This window comes from Staurois parvus, unplaced genomic scaffold, assembly GCF_062004578.1.
Source record: "Staurois parvus isolate SC_StPar_1 unplaced genomic scaffold, SC_StPar_1.0 ptg001932l, whole genome shotgun sequence".
Lineage (NCBI taxonomy): Eukaryota > Metazoa > Chordata > Amphibia > Anura > Ranidae > Staurois > Staurois parvus.
Window position 1 is genome coordinate 191,673 of NW_028319728.1, and position 24,530 is coordinate 216,202.

At 48.1% G+C, this 24,530-nt stretch overlaps 1 protein-coding gene across 1 annotated transcript in view; it reads left to right on the forward strand.

The window, feature by feature from the left end:
- The window catches only part of RPH3AL (rabphilin 3A like (without C2 domains)), a 186,771-nt gene that overhangs the window by 106,972 nt on the left and 55,269 nt on the right, over positions 1-24,530 (forward strand). Inside the window, exon 3 of the mRNA XM_089664526.1 lies at positions 13,380-13,523. Coding sequence (XP_089520652.1) covers positions 13,380-13,523 — 144 coding nt within the window. The remainder of the gene's footprint in view (positions 1-13,379; positions 13,524-24,530) is intronic.

Genomic DNA, 24,530 nt, shown 5'->3' on the forward strand with positions numbered 1-24,530 from the left:
CAGCCATTGTTAACAGCATTTGTTCCAGGACGTGCAACAGAGGAATGACGTCGTTCATCCCATAGTCCTGCCGACTCACGAATAGCGTGGCCTCCTCAAAGGGCCTGAGCAAGCGCAGGTGTCACGCATGAGCTGCCAATGGCTGACATCTAAGTTACACAGGGAGTACCTTTATCCGCTTTTAACATCAGGAAATCTGTGATGGCCTTTCGCTGTTCGTAAAGGCGGTCTAACATATGTAGGGTTGAATTCCACCTTGTTGCAACGTCACAGCATGAGGAGTCGGTACGGGGGCCCATGGCAGATTACGTGCCTGGCAGCAGCAATGGGAGGCCCGTAATCTGCCAGCACCCTATGTCAAAAAATTCTACACACGAGCAGTGTGAGGAGACCTGAAAGTGGCACATGGCAGAGTGTGGCGATGGAGACAGCAGCAATGGGAGGCCGTACAGGGACCCATGAGAGACTCTGGACCTGGCAGCAGCATGAGGAGGCGGTATATAGGGGCCTATGGCAGATTAGGGGCCTGGCAGCAGCTATAAGAGGCCCGTAATCTGCCAGCACCCTATGTCAAAAAATTCTACACACCAGCAGTGTGTGAGGAGACCTGAAAGTGGCACATGGCAGAGTGTGGCGATGGAGACAGCAGCAATGGGAGGCCGTACAGGGACCCATGAGAGACTCTGGACCTGGCAGCAGCATGAGGAGGCGGTATAGGGGCCCATGGCAGATTAGGGGCCTGGCAGCAGCAATGGGAGGCCCGTAATCTGCCAGCACCCTATGTCAAAAAATTGAACACACCAGCAGTGTGAGGAGACCTGAAAGTGGCACATGGCAGAGTGTGGCGATGGAGACAGCAGCAATGGGAGGCCGTACAGGGACCCATGACAGACTCTGGACTTGGCAGCAGCATGAGGAGGCGGTATAGGGGCCCATGGCAGATTAGGGGCCTGGCAGCAGCAATGGGAGGCCCGTAATCTGCCAGCACCCTATGTCAAAAAATTGAACACACCAGCAGTGTGAGGAGACCTGAAAGTGGCACATGGCAGAGTGTGGCGATGGAGACAGCAGCAATGGGAGGCCGTACAGGGACCCATGAGAGACTCTGGACCTGGCAGCAGCATGAGGAGGCGGTATATAGGGGCCTATGGCAGATTAGGGGCCTGGCAGCAGCTATAGGAGGCCCGTAATCTGCCAGCACCCTATGTCAAAAAATTCTACACACCAGCAGTGTGTGAGGAGACCTGAAAGTGGCACATGGCAGAGTGTGGCGATGGAGACAGCAGCAATGGGAGGCCGTACAGGGACCCATGAGAGACTCTGGACCTGGCAGCAGCATGAGGAGGCGGTATATAGGGGCCTATGGCAGATTAGGGGCCTGGCAGCAGCTATGGGAGGCCCGTAATCTGCCAGCACCCTATGTCAAAAAATTGAACACACCAGCAGTGTGTGAGGAGACCTGAAAGTGGCACATGGCAGAGTGTGGCGATGGAGACAGCAGCAATGGGAGGCCGTACAGGGACCCATGAGAGACTCTGGACCTGGCAGCAGCATGAGGAGGCGGTATATAGGGGCCTATGGCAGATTAGGGGCCTGGCAGCAGCTATAGGAGGCCCGTAATCTGCCAGCACCCTATGTCAAAAAATTCTACACACCAGCAGTGTGTGAGGAGACCTGAAAGTGGCACATGGCAGAGTGTGGCGATGGAGACAGCAGCAATGGGAGGCCGTACAGGGACCCATGAGAGACTCTGGACCTGGCAGCAGCATGAGGAGGCGGTATATAGGGGCCTATGGCAGATTAGGGGCCTGGCAGCAGCTATAGGAGGCCCGTAATCTGCCAGCACCCTATGTCAAAAAATTCTACACACCAGCAGTGTGTCAGGAGACCTGAAAGTGGCACATGGCAGAGTGTGGCAATGGAGACAGCAGCAATGGGAGGCCGTACAGGGACCCATGAGAGACTCTGGACTTGGCAGCAGCATGAGGAGGCGGTATAGGGGCCCATGGCAGATTAGGGGCCTGGCAGCAGCAATGGGAGGCCCGTAATCTGCCAGCACCCTATGTCAAAAAATTCTACACACCAGCAGTGTGTGAGGAGACCTGAAAGTGGCACATGGCAGAGTGTGGCGATGGAGACAGCAGCAATGGGAGGCCGTACAGTGACCCATGAGAGACTCTGGACTTGGCAGCAGCATGAGGAGGCGGTATAGGGGCCCATGGCAGATTAGGGGCCTGGCAGCAGCAATGGGAGGCCCGTAATCTGCCAGCACCCTATGTCAAAAAATTCTACACACCAGCAGTGTGTGAGGAGACCTGAAAGTGGCACATGGCAGAGTGTGGCGATGGAGACAGCAGCAATGGGAGGCCGTACAGGGACCCATGAGAGACTCTGGACCTGGCAGCAGCATGAGGAGGCGGTATAGGGGCCCATGGCAGATTAGGGGCCTGGCAGCAGCAATGGGAGGCCCGTAATCTGCCAGCACCCTATGTCAAAAAATTGAACACACCAGCAGTGTGAGGAGACCTGAAAGTGGCACATGGCAGAGTGTGGCGATGGAGACAGCAGCAATGGGAGGCCGTACAGGGACCCATGAGAGACTCTGGACCTGGCAGCAGCATGAGGAGGCGGTATATAGGGGCCTATGGCAGATTAGGGGCCTGGCAGCAGCTATGGGAGGCCCGTAATCTGCCAGCACCCTATGTCAAAAAATTCTACACACCAGCAGTGTGTGAGGAGACCTGAAAGTGGCACATGGCAGAGTGTGGCGATGGAGACCGCAGCAATGGGAGGCCGTACAGGGACCCATGAGAGACTCTGGACCTGGCAGCAGCATGAGGAGGCGGTATAGGGGCCCATGGCAGATTAGGGGCCTGGCAGCAGCAATGGGAGGCCCGTAATCTGCCAGCACCCTATGTCAAAAAATTCTACACACCAGCAGTGTGTGAGGAGACCTGAAAGTGGCACATGGCAGAGTGTGGCGATGGAGACAGCAGCAATGGGAGGCCGTACAGGGACCCATGAGAGACTCTGGACCTGGCAGCAGCATGAGGAGGCGGTATATAGGGGCCTATGGCAGATTAGGGGCCTGGCAGCAGCTATGGGAGGCCCGTAATCTGCCAGCACCCTATGTCAAAAAATTCTACACACCAGCAGTGTGTGAGGAGACCTGAAAGTGGCACATGGCAGAGTGTGGCGATGGAGACAGCAGCAATGGGAGGCCGTACAGGGACCCATGAGAGACTCTGGACCTGGCAGCAGCATGAGGAGGCGGTATATAGGGGCCTATGGCAGATTAGGGGCCTGGCAGCAGCTATAGGAGGCCCGTAATCTGCCAGCACCCTATGTCAAAAAATTCTACACACCAGCAGTGTGTGAGGAGACCTGAAAGTGGCACATGGCAGAGTGTGGCGATGGAGACAGCAGCAATGGGAGGCCGTACAGGGACCCATGAGAGACTCTGGACCTGGCAGCAGCATGAGGAGGCGGTATATAGGGGCCTATGGCAGATTAGGGGCCTGGCAGCAGCTATGGGAGGCCCGTAATCTGCCAGCACCCTATGTCAAAAAATTCTACACACCAGCAGTGTGTGAGGAGACCTGAAAGTGGCACATGGCAGAGTGTGTCGATGGAGACCGCAGCAATGGGAGGCCGTACAGGGACCCATGAGAGACTCTGGACCTGGCAGCAGCATGAGGAGGCGGTATAGGGGCCCATGGCAGATTAGGGGCCTGGCAGCAGCAATGGGAGGCCCGTAATCTGCCAGCACCCTATGTCAAAAAATTCTACACACCAGCAGTGTGTGAGGAGACCTGAAAGTGGCACATGGCAGAGTGTGGCGATGGAGACAGCAGCAATGGGAGGCCGTACAGGGACCCATGAGAGACTCTGGACCTGGCAGCAGCATGAGGAGGCGGTATATAGGGGCCTATGGCAGATTAGGGGCCTGGCAGCAGCTATGGGAGGCCCGTAATCTGCCAGCACCCTATGTCAAAAAATTCTACACACCAGCAGTGTGTGAGGAGACCTGAAAGTGGCACATGGCAGAGTGTGGCGATGGAGACAGCAGCAATGGGAGGCCGTACAGGGACCCATGAGAGACTCTGGACCTGGCAGCAGCATGAGGAGGCGGTATATAGGGGCCTATGGCAGATTAGGGGCCTGGCAGCAGCTATGGGAGGCCCGTAATCTGCCAGCACCCTATGTCAAAAAATTCTACACACCAGCAGTGTGTGAGGAGACCTGAAAGTGGCACATGGCAGAGTGTGGCGATGGAGACAGCAGCAATGGGAGGCCGTACAGGGACCCATGAGAGACTCTGGACCTGGCAGCAGCATGAGGAGGCGGTATAGGGGCCCATGGCAGATTAGGGGCCTGGCAGCAGCAATGGGAGGCCCGTAATCTGCCAGCACCCTATGTCAAAAAATTGAACACACCAGCAGTGTGAGGAGACCTGAAAGTGGCACATGGCAGAGTGTGGCGATGGAGACAGCAGCAATGGGAGGCCGTACAGGGACCCATGAGAGACTCTGGACCTGGCAGCAGCATGAGGAGGCGGTATAGGGGCCCATGGCAGATTAGGGGCCTGGCAGCAGCAATGGGAGGCCCGTAATCTGCCAGCACCCTATGTCAAAAAATTGAACACACCAGCAGTGTGAGGAGACCTGAAAGTGGCACATGGCAGAGTGTGGCGATGGAGACAGCAGCAATGGGAGGCCGTACAGGGACCCATGAGAGACTCTGGACCTGGCAGCAGCATGAGGAGGCAGTATATAGGGGCCTATGGCAGATTAGGGGCCTGGCAGCAGCTATGGGAGGCCCGTAATCTGCCAGCACCCTATGTCAAAAAATTCTACACACCAGCAGTGTGTGAGGAGACCTGAAAGTGGCACATGGCAGAGTGTGGCGATGGAGACAGCAGCAATGGGAGGCCGTACAGGGACCCATGAGAGACTCTGGACTTGGCAGCAGCATGAGGAGGCGGTATAGGGGCCCATGGCAGATTAGGGGCCTGGCAGCAGCAATGGGAGGCCCGTAATCTGCCAGCACCCTATGTCAAAAAATTCTACACACCAGCAGTGTGTGAGGAGACCTGAAAGTGGCACATGGCAGAGTGTGGCGATGGAGACAGCAGCAATGGGAGGCCGTACAGTGACCCATGAGAGACTCTGGACTTGGCAGCAGCATGAGGAGGCGGTATATAGGGGCCCATGGCAGATTAGGGGTCTGGCAGCAGCTATAGGAGGCCCATAATCTGCCAGCACCCTATGTCAAAAAATTCAACACACCAGCAGTGTGTGAGGAGACCTCAAAGTGGCACATGTTTGAGGCATGATTCATGGCGGATTTAGTCAGTTGTGTCAGGAACTGGTGGTTTGAAATCCAGACTAATCCACGCCTGATTCATTTTCACAAACGTGAGTCTCTCCACACTTTGGGTGGACAGTCGTGTCCTCCGCGGAGTTACAATACCTCCTGCCGCACTAAACACGCGCTCCGATGCCACGCTACTGGCCGGGCATGACAGCCTTTCAAGGGCAAATTCAGCTAGTTGGGGCCAAAGGTCAAGTTTCGTTGCCCAGTAGTCAAGGGGATTGTCTACCTCGGTTGGCAGGGTGCTGTCCAAGTAGGCCCAAGCCTGTTGTTTGAGGTCCTGCTCCAGGTCCACCTGATGCTGCTGCTGCTGCTGCTGCGGCTGGTTAGTAGTTTCCTCACTGCGCTGGTGAAGAAAGCTACTCATCATCGACTGCAGACTGAGGCAGCCGCTGCTGGTGGAGCTGCCACTGCTCCTACCACCCCTCCCCTGCTGCCATGGCAGCGGAACGCGAGCGCACAGGGCCCACAGTGTCTGAGGATGGACGTTGGCGCACAAAGGCAGAGACCAACTGACTACATAGGTGGTTTTTATAGTACGTTATTTTGGCCTCCCTCTCAGCAGGTGTGAAAAAGGCCACCATTTTGGAACGGTAGCGAGGGTCCAACAAGGTGGACAGCCAAAAGTCATCCCTCTGTCTGATGGTTATTATTCGGCTGTCGCTACGCAAGCAACCGAGCATGCTATGGGCCATTTGTGCCAAGGAATGCGAGGGACTCCCTGCCTCCATCTCCACAGCATACTGCCACGGTGCGTCTGGGTCCTCTGTCTCCTCCTCCTCTACCAGATGCTCCTGCTCCTCCACTCCTGTCCACTGAGTGGAAAAACCACCCATTTCACTCAATAATTCCTGAGCACAAATGTCCTCCTCTACCTCCTCCTCTTCTTCCTGTCCTGCCCCCACAGGGGTCATGTGGCGTTGAGATCTGTGCGCCACGTCTACCGCACCCTGACCAGCCATTGTTAACAGCATTTGTTCAAGGACGTGCAACAGAGGAATGACGTCGTTCATCCCATAGTCCTGCCGACTCACGAATAGCGTGGCCTCCTCAAAGGGCCTGAGCAAGCGGCAGGTGTCACGCATGAGCTGCCAATGGCTGACATCGAAGCTACACAGGGGAGTACCTTTATCCGCTTGTAACATCAGGAAACCGGTGATGGCCTTTCGCTGCTCGTAAAGGCGGTCTAACATGTGTAGGGTTGAATTCCACCTTGTTGCAACGTCGCAGATCAGGCGATGCTGTGGAATTCCGTTCTGCCGCTGCAGCTCACGGAGGGTGTGCTTTGCGGTGTAGGAATGGCTGAAATGCATGCAAAGTTTACGTGACATTTTAAGGATGTCTTGCAGTGGGATGGTGGATTTTAGGAACCGCTTGACAACCAGATTGAACACGTGAGCCATGCATGGCGCATGGCACAACCTTCCTTGACGCAGAGCAGACACCATGTTCTTTCCGTTGTCGGTCAACATGGTTCCGATTTTCAGTTTGCGCGGAGACAGCCATCTGTCGATTTCTCTGTTCATTACACTCAGAAGTTCCTCCCCTGTGTGACTACGTTCGCCAAGGCATACCAGGTGCAGAACAGCGTGACACCGTTGCGCCCTGCACATGTGATATGCCGGTCGGGTAATGGGACTTGGCACGGGGGTGGCGGCTGAGGACACGGCGGAAGAAGAGGTGGTAGAGGCGGACATCTTTGCCGGACCAAGGACGTGCAAACGTGGAGGCAAAAGCGGCGTGACCTGTCCAAGTTGCTGGTGCGGCTGTGACGGCACCACGTTCACCCAGTGGGCCGTAAATGACATGTACTGTCCCTGACCGTTGTTACAGCTCCACATGTCGGCGCTGCCGTGCACTTTGGCAGAGACCGACATGCTGAAAGACTGGCCCACCATGTCTTCTACATGTGAATGCAGGGCTGGCACTGCCTTTTTGGCGAAGAAATGACGGCTTGGCACTCTCCACCGCGGCGCGGCACAAGCCATCTTTTCTCTGAAAGGTGCTGAGTCCACCACTTGGAAAGGGAGGGACTGCAGCACCAGCAACTTGGACAGGAGGACGTTCAGCTTTTGCACCGTCGGGTGCGTGCTCGCAAACTGTTGTCTCTTGGAAACGGATTCCAAGAAAGACTGCTGACGGAATCCGTGAAGAGGAGTAGCAGGAGAAGGAGCATCTGAACGAGCGGAAGATGCCAACGAGCGACAACTCCCCTCAGCAGAGGTGTTGGAGCCTTGACTGGCTGATGGAGGGCGATTGACGTCGGGTGACGGAGCAAGTAACGGAGCGGGTGATGGAGCGGGGGCTGGGGCGGGCAGAACCGCCGTATCTTTATCACGGTTTTCCCAGGCCACCAAATGGCGACGCTGCATATGCTGCCGCAACGCTGTAGTACCAACATGGGCCCCCTGGCCACGCTTGACTTTCTGGCCACATAGTCGACATACGGCTACGTTTACTTCCTCGGGCGCCTTGACGAAAAATTGCCACACCGCCGAGTAGGAAACTTTGCCCCCGATACTCCTCACTGGCTGACTGCTGCTTCCTCCGTGCACACCGGCACCACTACTGGCCGTGGTGGTAGGCTGCAGTGGAGCTGGTGCTCTACTCCGTGGCCGTTTGGCTCCACTGACACTGCTTCCACTGACACTGCTGCGACCCTGCTGCTGTCTCCTGGGCAACCCACCGACTGTTTCGCTCACTGCCAAGCTGCCACCCTCTTCTCCTGATGATGCGGAAGAAATTGCCTGATGACGACGAGGCTGCCAAGTGCGATCAACCTCCTCATCATCAAGTAGGGTCTCCGCCTCACTACTAGCCCCCTCGGCTGCGTCTGGGTCAGGAGACAGACCTGTCTCTAGACCGGCTACCGGGCCACTCTCCTCGCCACTACTTCTTCGCCTGGCTGCTGAAAAGGCGGATGTCTCCCCCCGTTCCTGACCGCCCTCTGTTAGCTCTTCCTCACTGTACAGTGGGGCTGAGCCCACAGCATGCGATACTTCGCTTGGTGAGGGAACACCAAAGGACAGGGGCAGGTAGAGGACACGTGATTTCAGTGGGCTTGCTCCCGGGCCATGCCAACTAACGGTTGTGTCTGACGTACCCACCGACCGTTGGCTGTAGGTGTCAGAGGTGACCTGGGAAGAGGAAGACGACCGAGCCAACCAATCGATGACGGCAGGGTTGTCGGTGGAGACACGACCGCTGGATGACACCGGGAGCACTGGCCTCTGGCTGCGAATAGTGCTGCCTCGACCCCTTCCTCTGCTGCCACGTCTGCTCGCTCCTAAAACATTGCCTCCTCTGCCACTCCTCTGCATGTTGTCTGACATACTCTTTAATTAAACGATTATGTGTCCCTGAGTAACAATTCTGTGTCCCTGAGTAACAATTCTGTGTCTGTGCGAGTAACAATTCTGTGGCCCTAAGTAACAGTTCTGTGGCCCTCAGTAACAATTCTGTGTCCCTGATTAACGTTTCTGTGGCCCCAAGTAACAGTTCTGTGGCCCTCAGTAACAATTCTGTGTCTGTGCGAGTAACAATTCTGTGGCCCTAACTAACAATTCTGTGGCCCTAAGTAACAGTTCTGTGTCCCTGAGTAACAATTCTGTGTCTGTGCGAGTAAGAATTCTGTGTCTGTGCGAGCAACAATTCTGTGGCCCTAAGTAACAGTTCTGTGGCCCTCAGTAACAGTTCTGTGTCCCTGAGTAACAATTCTGTGTCTGTGCGAGTAACAATTCTGTGTCTGTGCGAGTAACAATTCTGTGTCTGTGCGAGTAACAATTCTGTGTCTGTGCGAGTAACAATTCTGTGGCCCTAAGTAACAGTTCTGTGGCCCTCAGTAACAATTCTGTGTCTGTGCGAGTAACAATTCTGTGTCTGTGCGAGTAACAATTCTGTGGCCCTAAGTAACAGTTCTGTGGCCCTCAGTAACAATTCTGTGTCCCTGATTAACGTTTCTGTGGCCCCAAGTAACAGTTCTGTGGCCCTCAGTAACAATTCTGTGTCTGTGCGAGTAACAATTCTGTGTCTGTGCGAGTAACAATTCTGTGGCCCTAACTAACAGTTCTGTGGCCCTCAGTAACAATTCTGTGTCTGTGCGAGTAACAATTCTGTGTCTGTGCGAGTAACAATTCTGTGTCTGTGCGAGTAACAATTCTGTGGCCCTAAGTAACTGTTCTGTGGCCCTCAGTAACAGTTCTGTGTCCCTGTGTAACAATTCTGTGTCTGTGCGAGTAACAATTCTGTGGCTCTAAGTAACAGTTCTGTGGCCCTCAGTAACAATTCTGTGTCTGTGCGAGTAACAATTCTGTGGCCCTAAGTAACAGTTCTGTGGCCCTCAGTAACAATTCTGTGTCTGTCCCTGAGTAACAATTCTGTGGCCCTAACTAAAGTTTCTGTGGCCCTAAGTAACAGTTCTGTGGCACTCAGTAACAATTCTGTCTGTCCCTGAGTAACAATTCTGTGGCCCTAATAACGTTTCTGTGGCCCTAAGTAACAATTCTCTGGCACTCAGTAACAATTCTGTCTGTCCCTGAGTAACAATTCTGTGGCCCTAATAACGTTTCTGTGGCCCTAAGTAACAATTCTCTGGAACTCGGTAACAATTCTGTCTGTCCCTGAGTAACAATTCTGTGGCCCTAATAACGTTTCTGTGGCCCTAAGTAACAATTCTGTGTCCCTGAGTAATAGTTCTCTGTCCCTAAGTATCGTTTCTCTGTCCCCAAGTATCGTTTCTGGGGCCCTAACTCTGTCCCTGTCCCTAATACAGAGCGGTCTGCCTCTGTTCAATGACTGCAGGCAAATGAAGAATTCCAAAATGGCCGCTATTTATAGCTCGACCATTACACAGTGCTAGCTGGCTGGCTGCTGATTGGCTGATGCGATCACATGTAGTTGAGGAATGCATTATGGGTCAGCGCGCCTTGTCTGCGCGCCTTCCCAGACATCCCCGCTCCGTCGCCGCACATGTCAGCCGCCATTTTCGGAAAAATTTCGATTCGCGCGTCCGAATTAGGCTATTTTTCGGAATCAAAATTTTTCCGATATTCGACTCGAATTCCACTTCGGCTACTTCGATTCGCTCATCTCTAGTAGTTAGTGATAAGCAGTAGATTTTTTTTTTCTTTTAACCTTGTTACATATCTTGGTTTTGAAGAAGTCCTCTTGTATGACACATCAAATACTGAGCTTTTGTAAATGTTTGCATAATACAATTTAAGGAACTCAAAGCATGTAAAATGGTAAAACTTGAAGGACAAGTAACTTGAGGCAGGTAGCAATGTAAAATGTAAAAGAATAACAATGGTAACTAAGCTTAAAGGAAATGTATTTTACCATTAAACCTGAACTCAATGTATGTAATTAAAGCAGCATACTGTATATAAACCTGAAGAATTACCTTGAGACAGATGGCAATACTGTATATTCTAAAAGAATAGCAACGGTAGCAGGGCTTAAAAAGGGAATGATGTATATAATTTAAATTGAACTCCAGACAAATGGCTAAATGCATAAATAAAACACAAATAGAAAGCCGATTTACCTGTCAAACGATGTGTATTTCTGATGATTTGGTCCTGAGATTTACACAGCCCTACAGACAGCGCAACTAGACTGGTGACCTAATTTTCCATAGGTAAGGTTATTACAGGTAAGCAGTACAGCTTGATGACCTTCCTGCCCCAGCCTGTGATTGGGTAGTAGGGCTCCATGCACACCGGGTGTTTAGCCCTGGTGCATGGGGATTCGGCATTTAGCTTTGGGTGGAGGACACATGTGTCATCTTGCATTCTGGACAGGGCTGTGGATAAGGGGGTACCACCAGTCCTCCTGTATGGGGTCCAGGCAGCTGGGTAAATCGGATGTGAGCAGGGAGGGTGATTGGCACAATGCGGGGGAATGGCATTTACTGGAACCAATCCCCATATCCCATGCCCCCACCCCCACAGTGCTGCTGGCTTCCCTCCTCTCCTTTACACCGGCTGCAAGAACACAATGGAATCCTTCAGGATGGAGAGTGGGGGAAGCCCCTTCCTTTCCTGAGTGAGCGCAATGAGTGATTGGTACCGATCACTTATGGTGTTCATTCATAACTGAAGCATAGAAAACTATGTTTTATTGGAGGGCCCTTTCAGGTTGGCTGTATGGGGCCCCGTGATTTCTAACAGCACCCCTGATTCTGGGTATTCATCCCTAGGAGCATACTTCCCTAAATGTTCGCACACTAGGTGCACTGTCCAGCCCCAACCAGCCTCAGCAGCGTTTGACATGAAGCAGGCAGCAGGGCTGCATGTGACCCCTGTGCCCTCCACCCAAAGCTATGTGCTGAAGCCCCATGCATTGGGGCTAAATACTTAATGTGCATGGGGCCTTAAGGAAATGCAGCACATGGATACGCTTACCCCTCTGCTTCCTCCTGCTATCATCCTGTTCCTTGGCACAAGTGCATACAGCACACCTGATTGGCCCTAGTGTTACTTCTCCTATTCCCAGTCGGAGTAATGCCATAAAGGGGGTGATAAGAAGAGAAGTCACATGTAGGTATTTACATTAGTTACTTTTAAAAATACATTTATTTTAAAATGTATGCATGCATTTAAAAAAAAAAAAAAAAAATTATTTATTTTGAACACTGTCACAATAGAGTACAGAGCACACGTTTACTTTTCAAAGCACGCATAGGGTACCAAAGGCACCTATGAATTCACATTGTTTAAAATTTGTATCAACAACAATAAAAGGCAGTGTGTGTGTGTATGTGGATATATATATCTCAGCAACAAACTCTTTCTGGGGGGCAGAGGGAAATGCAAACCAAAAAAGAAGATGGGTAGAGAAAAAAAAGTGGCTGGGGGAGAGGAGGAGGAAGAGAAAGGGAGGAAAAAGTGGTCAGCTCCCATAACCTGTCGCCCTTGAATCCATCTTAAGTGTCACTTCCCACAGTCGGGGAGTCTCTGTAAATGAACCATGGAATCCAAAATGTGAAGCGTTTTTCCATTTGTTCCCTCAAGCTGCTCCATCAACTGTATGTCAGCTGCAGGATCCAGTCATTATACATTTGTTTTTTTTTAAGTAGGGAAGGGTTAAAACCTCTATTTATTAATTTTGTGCTGCCTGTGTACCATACATGTAACTCCACCTCCTCTCCCACAGTCACAATAGAAAGTTAATAGAATATCCTCTGACAGTTGTCTGTGGAACACGTTTCCCCATTAGATTTCCTTCCACCTCTTGTTCTGGGGACAGCTGTAACATTTTGGATTTTCCCTTACTTCGTTTTGGTAACTTTGGTCACTGGTAGAAAAAGTGTGGTGAATCTCCCCAACCATCAGCCTTTCCTAAAGATATATTTTAATGCATACATGCATTATTTGGAGTTTGTTTTTATACCTGTCTGAAGCTCAGATGAAAAGGGAGAACAGAGGGGGGGGAGGCTCCCACATTGAGACCCGAAAGCTTAGAAGAGCAAAAATCCTCAAATAGTTTCTATGTTTTTATATTAGAATATATAAAATGATGCCAGTAGAACCACTTTTTTTTTAAAAAATTTGCACTTTAGACCAAAAAGCACCAAGGTCATTACAGCTCCAGAAGATGTGCAGGATATCTCCTTGGCATCTCCACACCTCCAGCAAAGGTCTGAGGTACTGTATGTGGGAAAATTTTGTGAAGAAGGGCAGAGTTTAATACTACTTTAACTTCTGATATCCCCAGCTGCATATATTCACCTTTCTTTTGCCCACTCCTCTAATCAATTCAGTGTTATAAGGCAAAACTGACAGTTTCTAAATGAACTTCTAGAGAGCATTTCTCATCAATGGAGTGGCATTCTGCGGTGCAGGAAAGGTTTCATTCAATTTCTTTTTTACAGGCACATGCTCGACTGAGACTTTTTAAAAATGTGACTGGGTCACCTTAAATAGTGTAATGATCTGCTACTAGCACATTGACAGTAAATAGTAAAAGCATGAAGTCTATCCTTATTACATTTATTTTACTTGCAGGTTGCACACCGGTTGGTCAGTTCACACTTACCGGACGGACAAGCAGAGAAAGCATCAATGTTTGAACCCAACTGAAATAGAATCAATCGTAGACGTTATCAGAAGAGCTGAAAAAGTAGACACTCTGGAGCAGCAGAGAATCGGGTATGTCTCCGTGTCCAAAGTTAATAGGTCACTGCAACAAATAGAGATATCCCAATTTCCAAATATGCTCACAATTTGATTGACACACTGGTGTCTTACACCTCTTCAGAATGGCAATAGGATATTTCTGTGCCTGGTTTCCCAGATCCACATGCTGGCTGAAGTCATAGCATTGGAGGCCTTACTTGTTAGACTATTCATGTACTGTATATACTTTGAAGAGAAAACAGCAGGAAGATATGAATTTCATATTCTATAGCTGGAGGATTAAGACTGCAGTATGAAAGGGGGCAAAAGCAAAAATCAGACCAGTCTAAGCATTCAGACTTTCAGCATCTAACCAAAACTTTATATTATTTAATGACTTTGCTGTGCATATCATCAAAGTATTACATTAGTCATTTGATATGCACTTTTGATGAGTTGTTTGAACTGACATGGAAGATATACAGACAGGCTAAAGATAGGTCAAGTCACCTAAAAGTGATATTTCTCTAATCCTCTTTCAGGACGGCACACCTGAGAGATGACTGGCTCCACCTGACAGGAAACACAATCAAATGACAGAATTTAAATTCCCTGCCCTTCTCTCCACCCCTCAGTTTTTGATTGTGTTTTCCTGGCAGCGAAACGTTTGTTTTTTATCTGGAGACCTAAGGCCTGGGGCTGAAAGGTCCCCCCTGGGGGGTTAAGCAGCTGAGCCGGGGAGGCCATGCTGTGTAGCCGGGTTCACTCACCCACTCCAGGGGTCCCAGTCTGTAGGAGCTTCCCAAGCACAGGGGAAGTGTGGCTGGTGTTCCAGGAAAGGACTGGGCCATGAGACTGCCCGTAGGGGGGCGGGGTGGCCGCAATGGAGTTCGCCGTCAGCTCTCTGCAGGACCGGAAGTGGGAGCGAGGCTGCAAGCCAAGTCTTGTTCTCAGCTGTATTCCCGTGAGGGCGGGACTTCCACCTTAAAGGTGGTGGCACCATGTTTTGTTCCCCATGAGACCAGTCAGGAGCCTAGAGGAGTTGCCACTGGGAGTGCTTACCCAGGAGCCCAGTGAAGGGGTAGCAGTCCCAAGGGGCCCTGCTGAGGAGTGGCAGTGGCTGCAGTCAATGAGAAGACCATGGGTGCCAAGTCTGACTCGGCTGGTGGAGGAAAAGAGCGCCCACAAGACACCTAAGTCTAAACCCTCCCCCCCCCCCCCTACTCCAAACAGTGTGGTTATTGCAAAAAATGATAAAGTCCCGCAAGACCATGCCAGACCCTTTTTGTTATAAATGTATCCACAAGTTGTCAGGGAAAGAAACCTCTGCCGATATGAAGGATTTTTTTGTAGGTGCAAATGGAGATGTTAGCTACCTTACCATCCAGTCCTCGTCGTCTCTTCTCTACTTTTAACTCTCTACTTTCTCCACCTCCACCCCCACCCAGTACCTCACTCACTGCTCACGAGATTGCAAATCATTACAAAAACAAGATTGACGCAATTCTTAGAGGCATCGCCACTGCACAGACATCCATCCCACTTAGCATACCTTATACTAAACCTCCCTCAACACTTTCCTCTTTTGACCTTGCCACTACCGAAGAGGTCACTAAGGTTTTCTCAGAAGCCCGTCTCACCACCTGCCCCCTGGATCCTGTCTCCGCACAACTACTACGGTCACTCTCTTCTTCCATCCTATGCTCCCTCACTCACATCTTCAATCTTTCCCTCTCTATTGTTGCCTTCCCCTCCCCTCTAAAGCATGCGCACATCACTCCGATACTTAAAAAGCCCTCCCTGGACCCCACCAACCTGAACAACTTAAGACCCATCTCCCTGCTGCCATTTACCTCGAAAATCCTAGAACGATTAGTCTACAATCTCCTGAGCTCCCACTTCACCGACAACAACCTTCTTGACCCTTTACATTCTGGCTTTCGCTCACTACACTCCACTGAAACTGCCCTACTAAAACTCACTAATGATCTACTAAAACCAATGGCCACTACTCCGTACTCTTACTACTTGACCTCTCTGCGGCTTTTGATATGGTTGACCAGCCCCTCCTCCTCAAAAAACTCCACTCTCTTTACCTCAGAGACTCTGCTCTCTCCTGGTTCTCCTCCTACCTATCGCAGCGCTCCTTCAGCGTTACCTATAACGCTGCCTGCTCCTCTTCACTCCCTCTTTCTGTAGGGGTCCCTCAAGGTTCTGTCCTTGGACCCCTTCTCTACTCCATCTACACCTCCTCCCTTGGTCACTTGATAAACTCCCACGGCTTTAAGTACCATCTCTATGCTGATGACACACAAATCTATCTTTCTACCCCACACCTCACCCCTTCAGTCTCCTCTCGCATTACTAACCTACTAAGTGACGTATCGGCATGGATGTCACTCCACTTCCTCAAACTCAATCTTTCCAAAACTGAGCTCTTAGTATTCCCCCCAGCCCGTGCCCCCTCCCCTGACTTCTCCATCAAGATCAATAACACAATCATCAGTCCCTCCCCTCATGCCAGGGTACTAGGTGTAATCCTAGACTCCCATCTGTCCTTTCAGTCCCAAATCCAATCACTGTCCAAATCTTGTAGACTTCACCTCCGCAACATCTCCAAGATATGCCCGTTCCTAACCGTAGAAACCACTAAGCAACTTATTCACTCCCCGGTTATATCTCGCCTTGACTATTGAAACTCCCTCCTCATTGGTCTACCTCATCGCAGGCTATCCCCTCTTCAGTCTATCAATGCTGCTGCCAGACTCATCCACCTTACTAACTGTTCTGTATTTGCCACCCCACTCTGCCAATCCCTCCACTGGCTTCCCGTTGCCCAACGGATAAAATTCAAAACATTAACTATAACGTATAATGCCATTTATAACTCTGCCCCAAATTACAGCACCGATCTTGTCTCTAAATATCACCCAAACCATACTCTCCTCGCAAGACCTTCTACTCTCTAGCTCCCTTGTCTCCTCCTCCCATGCTCGTCTCCAGGACTTCTCCAGAGCTTCCCCCATCCTCTGGAACTCTCTACCCCAATTTATCAGACTATCGCCTACTCTGCTCACTTTTAGGCGATCTCTGAAAACCTATCTCTTCAGGGAAGCCTATCCTACCCTTAGCTAATACTGGAATCTTCTACTTTTCCAACCAGTCCACCCCCCACAGTTACTACCTTTTTGTACCACTAGCCCCTCCCTCCTAGATTGTAAGCTCCAAGGAGCAGGGCCCTCAAATACCTCTTGTATTGAACGTATTGTTGCTGTATTGTCTCTTGTTATATTGTAAAGCGCTGAGCAAACTGTTGGCGCTATATAAATCCTGTTTAATAATAATAATAATAATAATAATAATAATAATAACCTTACAATCCTTTAAGACAGCTCTGACATCCAGGGAGGTGGATACACGATCCTCTAGGGAAGGTTCATCTTCCCAGGAGGGGAATTGAATGGGGAAGCAATGGGGGGGTCTGGGACCCTCATCTTCTCAGGTCACAGAGGAGGCTGGTGTCTCTGACCAAAGCTGCCTGGAAGAGTGGGAAGATCTGGAAGGTGCTAGCCAGGCTAGCAAGGAATCCATACTGGGTAGACACCTTTTTGCGGTGGCAGTTATGGAGGGGCTCCTAAGTGCTATTTATGTCTCAAAAGATATCCCTGAACCACCAATGCAGGTCTCAGCCCATGATAATATGTACAGGGGGTTGGATAGACCTCAGGCTAGGGTGCATCAAACGCTCAAAGATATTGTTTTGAGAGAGTGGAAGGATCCCGGGAGGTTTTAAATTAAAAACCTGGAAGAGGCGGTACCCCTTTGGGAAAGAGGAAGATACATTCTTTGACTCCTAAACTAGATGCTGCATTGTTGCAAGCATCTAAAAAATCTGACCTGTCTTTTGAGGATGCAAGTAACATCAGGGATCAGATGGACCGTAGGTCTGAGATGCTGTTGCATAGAGCTTCGAATGACAATGCCGCTACTATGGCCCCAGCCCTGACATCTGCCTGCATTGCTAGGAATAATAATGCTTGGATGCATAGCGTAATTGATCATGTCTCCAGGGGTACCAGACAGAACAGGTGTTAGAATCCCTGGAGGTGGTCAATAAGGCAGTCTCCTACTTAGCAGACGTTGCGGTAGAGATGGTCAGGACATCAGCTAAAACGGCAGCACTTCTCAACCCAGAGGGCAGTGTGGGTTAAGGCCTGGGAGGGCTAATGGATGTGAAAAGTCCGACTCTGTGGTCTGCCCTTTTGAGGTTTCTGCCAAAAAGGGGAAAAAGCTCCCTATCAAGGCCAAAAAGGATAAGGGGAAGAAGTTTTTTGAGCCCCCCTTAATCAGGGCTGACAAAGATTTTGGAAGGACTCGCCCAAGAATTGGGCCAACAAGGATAGACCAAAAGGGAGCTTCCTTTTTTCTGGCCCCAAAACCACCAGTAAGGATCCTAAATGACATAGATTTCAGGGTGGGTGGAAAGCTGTCCAGGCTCCTCCAGCAATGGGAGAGGATTTTGGAGATCGTACTTCATGCCATTAATAAGGAAATGGTACCACTTGGAATTGTCACTCTATTCTCCTCACTCCCCCCTCATACCTTTTTTCTGTTCATTTATCCCCTCAGAGACAGGACAAGGGCAGAGGGTCTCTTGGGAGAGATCAGGGATTTATCGGAATAGGAGGTGTCTGTCCCGGTTCCTGCTGATCAGCTTTTCCGGGGGTTTTACTCCCACATCTTTGTGGTCCCAAAGCCCTTAATGAAATTCCACTTGATCATAAAACTAAGAAGATTGAACAGTTTCCTGTGATACAAACAGTTCTGTGTGGAAAGTATTTACAGTGTACGGAAACATCTTCTCTAGGGAGTGTTTATGGCCACTGTGAACCTCAGGGACACCTACTTCCACATTCCCATTGCCCCAAAATACCAAGCCTTTTTGTGGTTCGCTATTTTCATGTAACATTCTGAGCCCTTCCTTTTGGGCTGGTGGCCAGTCTGAGAATATTCACCAAAGTCTAGGTTGAGGTGGAAGCCTATTCCCCCTTCAGGGGATTTCCCTCATCCCTTACCTAGACAATCTGATGATCTACAGCCTCTCTCAGCAGCAAGTCTTGAGAGACCTGGAGAAAGCAACCCTCACCTTGGAATCTTTGGGGTGGATTGCCAATCGGGAGAAGTCCTCATTTACTCCCTCCCAAACCAATGTGTTCCTGGGGTATGTAGTGGACTCCAGAGTCCAGAATCTCTTCTTACCCCAAGAGAAGACCGAAAAAGTAGTGGGTTGGTAGTGGTTCCAGATTGCTCTCAGAGGCACATCATGAGAGTCCTAGGACTCATGACAGCCTGCATACCGGCCATAGAGTTGGCACAGTTACATTCAAGGGAGCTTCAATTCTTGGCATTGATAATGCGGGTACTACAGAAGCTGAGCTGGTCAAGCCACAGACTGGTCTTGCTGGCCCCGTGGTGGCCAAGAAGAGCCTGGTTTGCCACTTTGAGGAAGTGATCCATGAAAGCGTCTTGAAAGGGAGATCCTTAGAAGAAGGGGGTGTTCTGAGAGCGTGATAGAGATTCTTCTTCTCAGTAGAAAGACAGTCACTAGAAAAATATACACCAAAGTGTGGAGAGTGTTTTCTAGTTGGTGTCAGGAGAAGGGGGCTTCCTTTTCCACAGTCTCCTTGATCCTAGACTTTCTCCAAGCAGCGGCGGATAAAGGTTTAGCTGTAAACATCCTAAAGGTGCAAGTCAGTCTTTTTGGACCAGATTGCATCGGAGCCCCTAGTTAATAGGTTTTTGGGGGCCAGGGAAATGGTGAACCCTATTAAGATACATAGTTTTCTAGCTTGGGATTTGACCTTCGTGTTAGAGGCTATAACCAAGCCACTGTTTGAGCCAGTGGCACAACTTTTTGTTAAGGTTTTATCTTTTACGTTAGCATTCTTTTTAGCCATCACAATGGCAAGGAGGATAGGTGACCTTCAGAACCTGTCTATCAAGGAACCCTTCCTGGTGGTGTTAGAGGACAGGGTAGGGCTTAGGCAAGACCCTCTTTATTTGCCCAAGGTGGCCTCATGGTTTCAAAGGACACAAGAGATTGTCCTACTGTCCTTCGATCAAAACCCTAGGAACAAGAGAGTTTTCATTTTTTAGATGTCAGACGAAGTTTACTGACATATTTGGATAGAGTAAGTGACTTCAGGAAGTCGAGTCACCTTTTGGTTTTGGTTAGTGCCCAGAGGAAGGGACAGCAAGCAAATAAGCCAACAGTAGCTAGATGGATCAGACAAGCCATCTCCTTAGCCTATGAGCAGTAGGGTTCTGGTTTCCATACACCTGAGGGCTCACTCTACTAGATTGCTGGCTACCTCTTGGGTGGAGAGGGCTGGAGCATCGATTGAACAAATCTGCCAGGCTGCCACATGGACAAGCCAGGACACCATCGTGAGGCCCTATAGGGTAGAGCTATTATCACCTCAGGATCTGGTGCTCGGCGGGAAAGTATTACAGGAAGTGGTCCCGCCCTAAGGTAGGCCTGAGTTCCTTGCTTCTCATCTTAGGTATGCCGTCCTGGAAGATGACTAGAGAAAAGTACCAGTTACACCTACCCGTAACTGTGTTCCTGGGAAATCTTCGAGGACGGTAGGCCTACTTCCCACCCATATCTGGTGTTGATCAATTTGAGGCAGAATACCTTTCGTGTTCCAAGGTGCAGGAATACTCTTGCATAACTGAGGAGTGGCAGGAAGGTCGGGGAATTTAAACTCTCTAGTTGTTTTATTGTGTTTCCTGTCAGGTGGAGTTAGTCATCTTTCAGGTGTGCCGTCCTGGAAGATTTCCCGGAAACACTGTTACCGGTAAGTGTAACTGGTACTTTTCAAGCTCAACTCCCTTCACGTCTTCTCAGGAAATCTCTCCAGTAGCGGGACACACAGAAACAAAACGTATTTATCAGTAAAATGTGAAAGGGTTAAAAGCTTGTTTAGTTTTATCGTAACTGTCTGCGTCCTTCTGCCCCAGTGACAACCAATCCCTTCATTTTATTTCCTGCTGTCATGGGAACAGAAAGTGAGGGGAACCTTTCTAGTACGGTCCCAGACGAAAATAAAGCCTTTATTTTCCCAGGTCTATTCAAAACTGTAGTTAGGCTTTCAGTTGTATAAACACTGAAAAGTAAAAGTAGTGGATACATACATCAAAAGTGCATTCTTAATAGTACGATGCAGTTACTTGTGCATTTCTGATTATTTGTTTTAAAATATATTTGTAACATATTTCTAAATGCTGTATTGTCCATAAAAACAGGCCACACGGTTAGCCTATATCATCCATTCAGTTTTTTGTTTTGTTTGTTTATGGGTGGATCATATTTTGGTTAATTAATTGTGTGTTTATTGTTTGCAGCTATATTATGCCATAACCATTGTGGGGGAAAAAAAGAGCACATCTTGATTTTTCTATTGGCAGTAACATGTCTAATTGTGCCATCTCCTGGTCAAAAACTAGATTTCATGTGACAATTTCAGTGCATTTAGCAGGTGTTAGTGGAACCATATACATGGTCTGATACTGTTCTAGCAATGCTTTTTTTAACGTCCTCAATATTTTGTGATAATTTTGTTGTCCAAAAAGAACATTATAGCAAGATTACAGTTTACCATTGGACACATAAAGAACAGGCCTTCCAGGACAATGTGATGTGGACTGTTGAATCAGAGAGAGCTGTTTGGCCATTGTAGACATCTTTGTTGCAAACAGGAGACAGTATTTCTGGAGAAAAACCTTATACCATAAACTTTGGAAACAAGTGGTGGGGATTTTTAGGGCACACAAATATAAACGAGTAAAAAAAATACAAATACACACAAAGCTTTATTTAAAAATCCACAATAATGACCATAAAATATACCTGATATATTATTTGAAATCTTCCATTAAAAAAGGGAAATAAATTACATTGTGAATTTATAGAGAAATAACAAGAACCCCTGCCCAAACTCCTGACACATTTCGAGACTTTCTCTTCTTCAAGGAGCAACCAGATGGGCCTTAATATTCAAGGTAAGGAGGAAAAATAAAATATACCAACCATATTTATACATTTTATTTTATTGGGGTCTTTACAGCATTTATTATTATTTTATGGCTAGACAATTCCTTTTTTGTGTGTTACAACATCCTCGGGGATCTTTGCGTATGTTTCGGTGCTAGGTTTCCCATGCTGCCTCCTGGTTGGTCTGGATGCGGTGCATTGACCTTTCTTGGCTTTTATTATGTATGTACAGTCCAGGTTTTTCCTACTAAATCTGGTGTAATTTACATCATTTTACAACAACAGTGTAACTTGTTTATTTTCAGACTTTGATTTCTTTGCATTACTATGTTAGAATGTATATGGTTGGTATATTTTATTTTTTATTTTTACCTTGAATATTAAGGTCCATCTGGTGTCCTGAAGAAGAGCAAGTCTCAAAATGCATCAGGCATTTTGGCAGGAATTTTTGTTTTTTTTAAATACATTCACATTGTAATTTCTTTCCCCTTTTTGGGAAGATTACAAATAAATGATGTATAGTATATATGGCACTGTACACCATGTGGGATATACTTCTACAGTTTGTGGATTTTAAGCTTGATAAAGATTTGTATTTTTTTTTTTTTAATAATTTTGTAAAAATTTATATTTGTGTACCCTACAATGCCCACCACCTGTTGTTTCCAAGGTTTATGCTACAATTATTTTGGGAATAAACACAGTCTCCAAGCACACCATTTTTTTAAAATGTAGACCTCATACCAGCTGTGGTGCATGGTGATGCAAATGTTGTGGTTTGGGGTTGCTTTACTGCTTCAGGACCTGGGCAGCTTGCAGGACTTATGAGTTGATTGCAATGGAATTTGTACTTTGCAAGGGAATTTTCCCTTTGCTTGATGAATGTGGTGAAAATTCTTTTTGCACAAAATATTCAATCGGATGCAAGAAAAATAATAAAACCATATTTTTTGCTTGCACGTGATTGGATGATGGAAATTAGCAGACCTTCTCATTCAGTGAAAATTGCAAGTTCCCTTGCAAAATGAATATCCTTTTTGCCTTGAGTAAATCATACCCATAGAGTCTGTTATGAATTTTCCATCATATCAAGAGTGTTTGATGAGAATGTGAGGCTATCCATCCAAGTTGAAGTTAAACCAGAAATGGATCCTTAAGCACAATAATTATCAGAAACTCACTAGCAAATCGATCAAGGAATAGCTCAAAAAGAAGAAATGGATGGTTGGGTGGCCAAATCAAAGCCCAGATTTTAAATACTGATGACATTTTGTGGGTGAGGTTGAAATAGGCAGTTCATGCACTTAAACCCACAAACATCTGGAGAAGGAGCAATCAAAAATTTCACCAAATCGATGTAAGTGACTGGTGGGTTGTTATGTAAATACATACAAAATGTAAATTCTGCTAGAAGACACAGTACCAGCCTCTGAGGACAAGGGTGTACTTAACTGCACCATTACCTCTGTTGATAGTCTCACTGAAAAAGTGATCAAGAGTATTTTCTTTTCTTTTTGTGTAGGGGTTAATTTTTCTGAAAACACTGTTAGAGTAAAAATTTTATGTTTGCCTATTCTGAGTCATACATTTCCACGGGTGTACTTTTTTACCATGAGGAAGGGTTGTAACAGCGCAAACACTGCAAAGTCCTGGGAAATGGTAGTATGGGTGATGGTGGTATTAGTGGCTACTGTATGAAGAGCGTAGGATTCTGTGTGGCACTGAGGGCAAGGCTTCCAAATAAGCTGTAGCAACTTCTGTAGATGAGAAAAAGGAGAGAAGCGCCTCTAAGTGCAATAAGTCTTTTAATTCAAGTCTAAATGTAGAAACACTCACATGTGTGAAGTAATCATAAGCATAAAAACCGTGGTTAACAATCGTTAACGGTGGGGTGGTAACCCGGGTGAAGAGCCGTCATCTCTCTGCGATGTGGGGAGGTCAGCTCTCAGCTGGAACAGCGTGGTGGCTGGAGGGGGAACAGCGGTGAGGCCAGCCTTCATGCACGTCCTCCCTCAAAGCTGGATGGAACGCACGCTGGAACGTAGCGGCGGCGTGGCCGTGATGACGTCAGATCCCAGGGTGCACTGCGACGCGTTAAGGAGCATGCACTGGCCGTGGAAGGCGGAAGTGCACTCCTTTTTCAAGCAGTACTTTTTTACCATGTTAATATATAAATATATACAGAGCAGTGAAAACATATTTGCTCCCTTCCTGATGTTTTATATTTTGCAAATTGGTCACACTTAAATGATTCAGATCATTTAATAAATTGTAATATTACTCAAAGATAACCAAAGTAAATACAAATTGCATGATTTAAATGATGCTTTCATTTATTAAGGGGAAAAGCTGTCCAAACCTGCTTGGCCCAATGTGAAAAAGTAATTGCCCCCCAACCCCCTGCTGCATAACCAAAGTGCACTTGAGCTTGAGCTCTTGAACTGATGGCTGGAAATTTTCCTTTAGGATTTTCTGGTAGAGCACATAATTCATGGCTCCATCAATTGTGGCAAGTTGTCCAGGTCCAGAAGCTGCAAGGCAGTCCCAGACCATCACACTACCACCATGTTTGACTTTTGGTATGATGTTCTTTTTATAAAATGCTGTGTTAGTTTACACCAGATGTAACGAGACGCACACCTGCCAAAATGTTTAAATTTTGTCTCATCAATTCACAGAATATTTTCACAAAATTCTTGTGAATAACCAAGATGTTTTTGGCCTTTGAATTCTTTTTGGTCAACAGTGGCTTTCTCCTTGGAACTCTCCCATGCATGCCATTTTTGCCTATTCTTTCTTATTCTATGTTTATTTCAGGTGGACTGGAGAGCAGCTAGCACCACATCCTATATTATGAATATCCAGCATTATATGAGAAGAAAAGGGATTTTTTTAGGTGCTCAACAAATTTGACACTTAGTATGCACTAAAATCAATACAAAGCTTTATTCCATTTTAACATAGAAAATAAGTACATCACATTA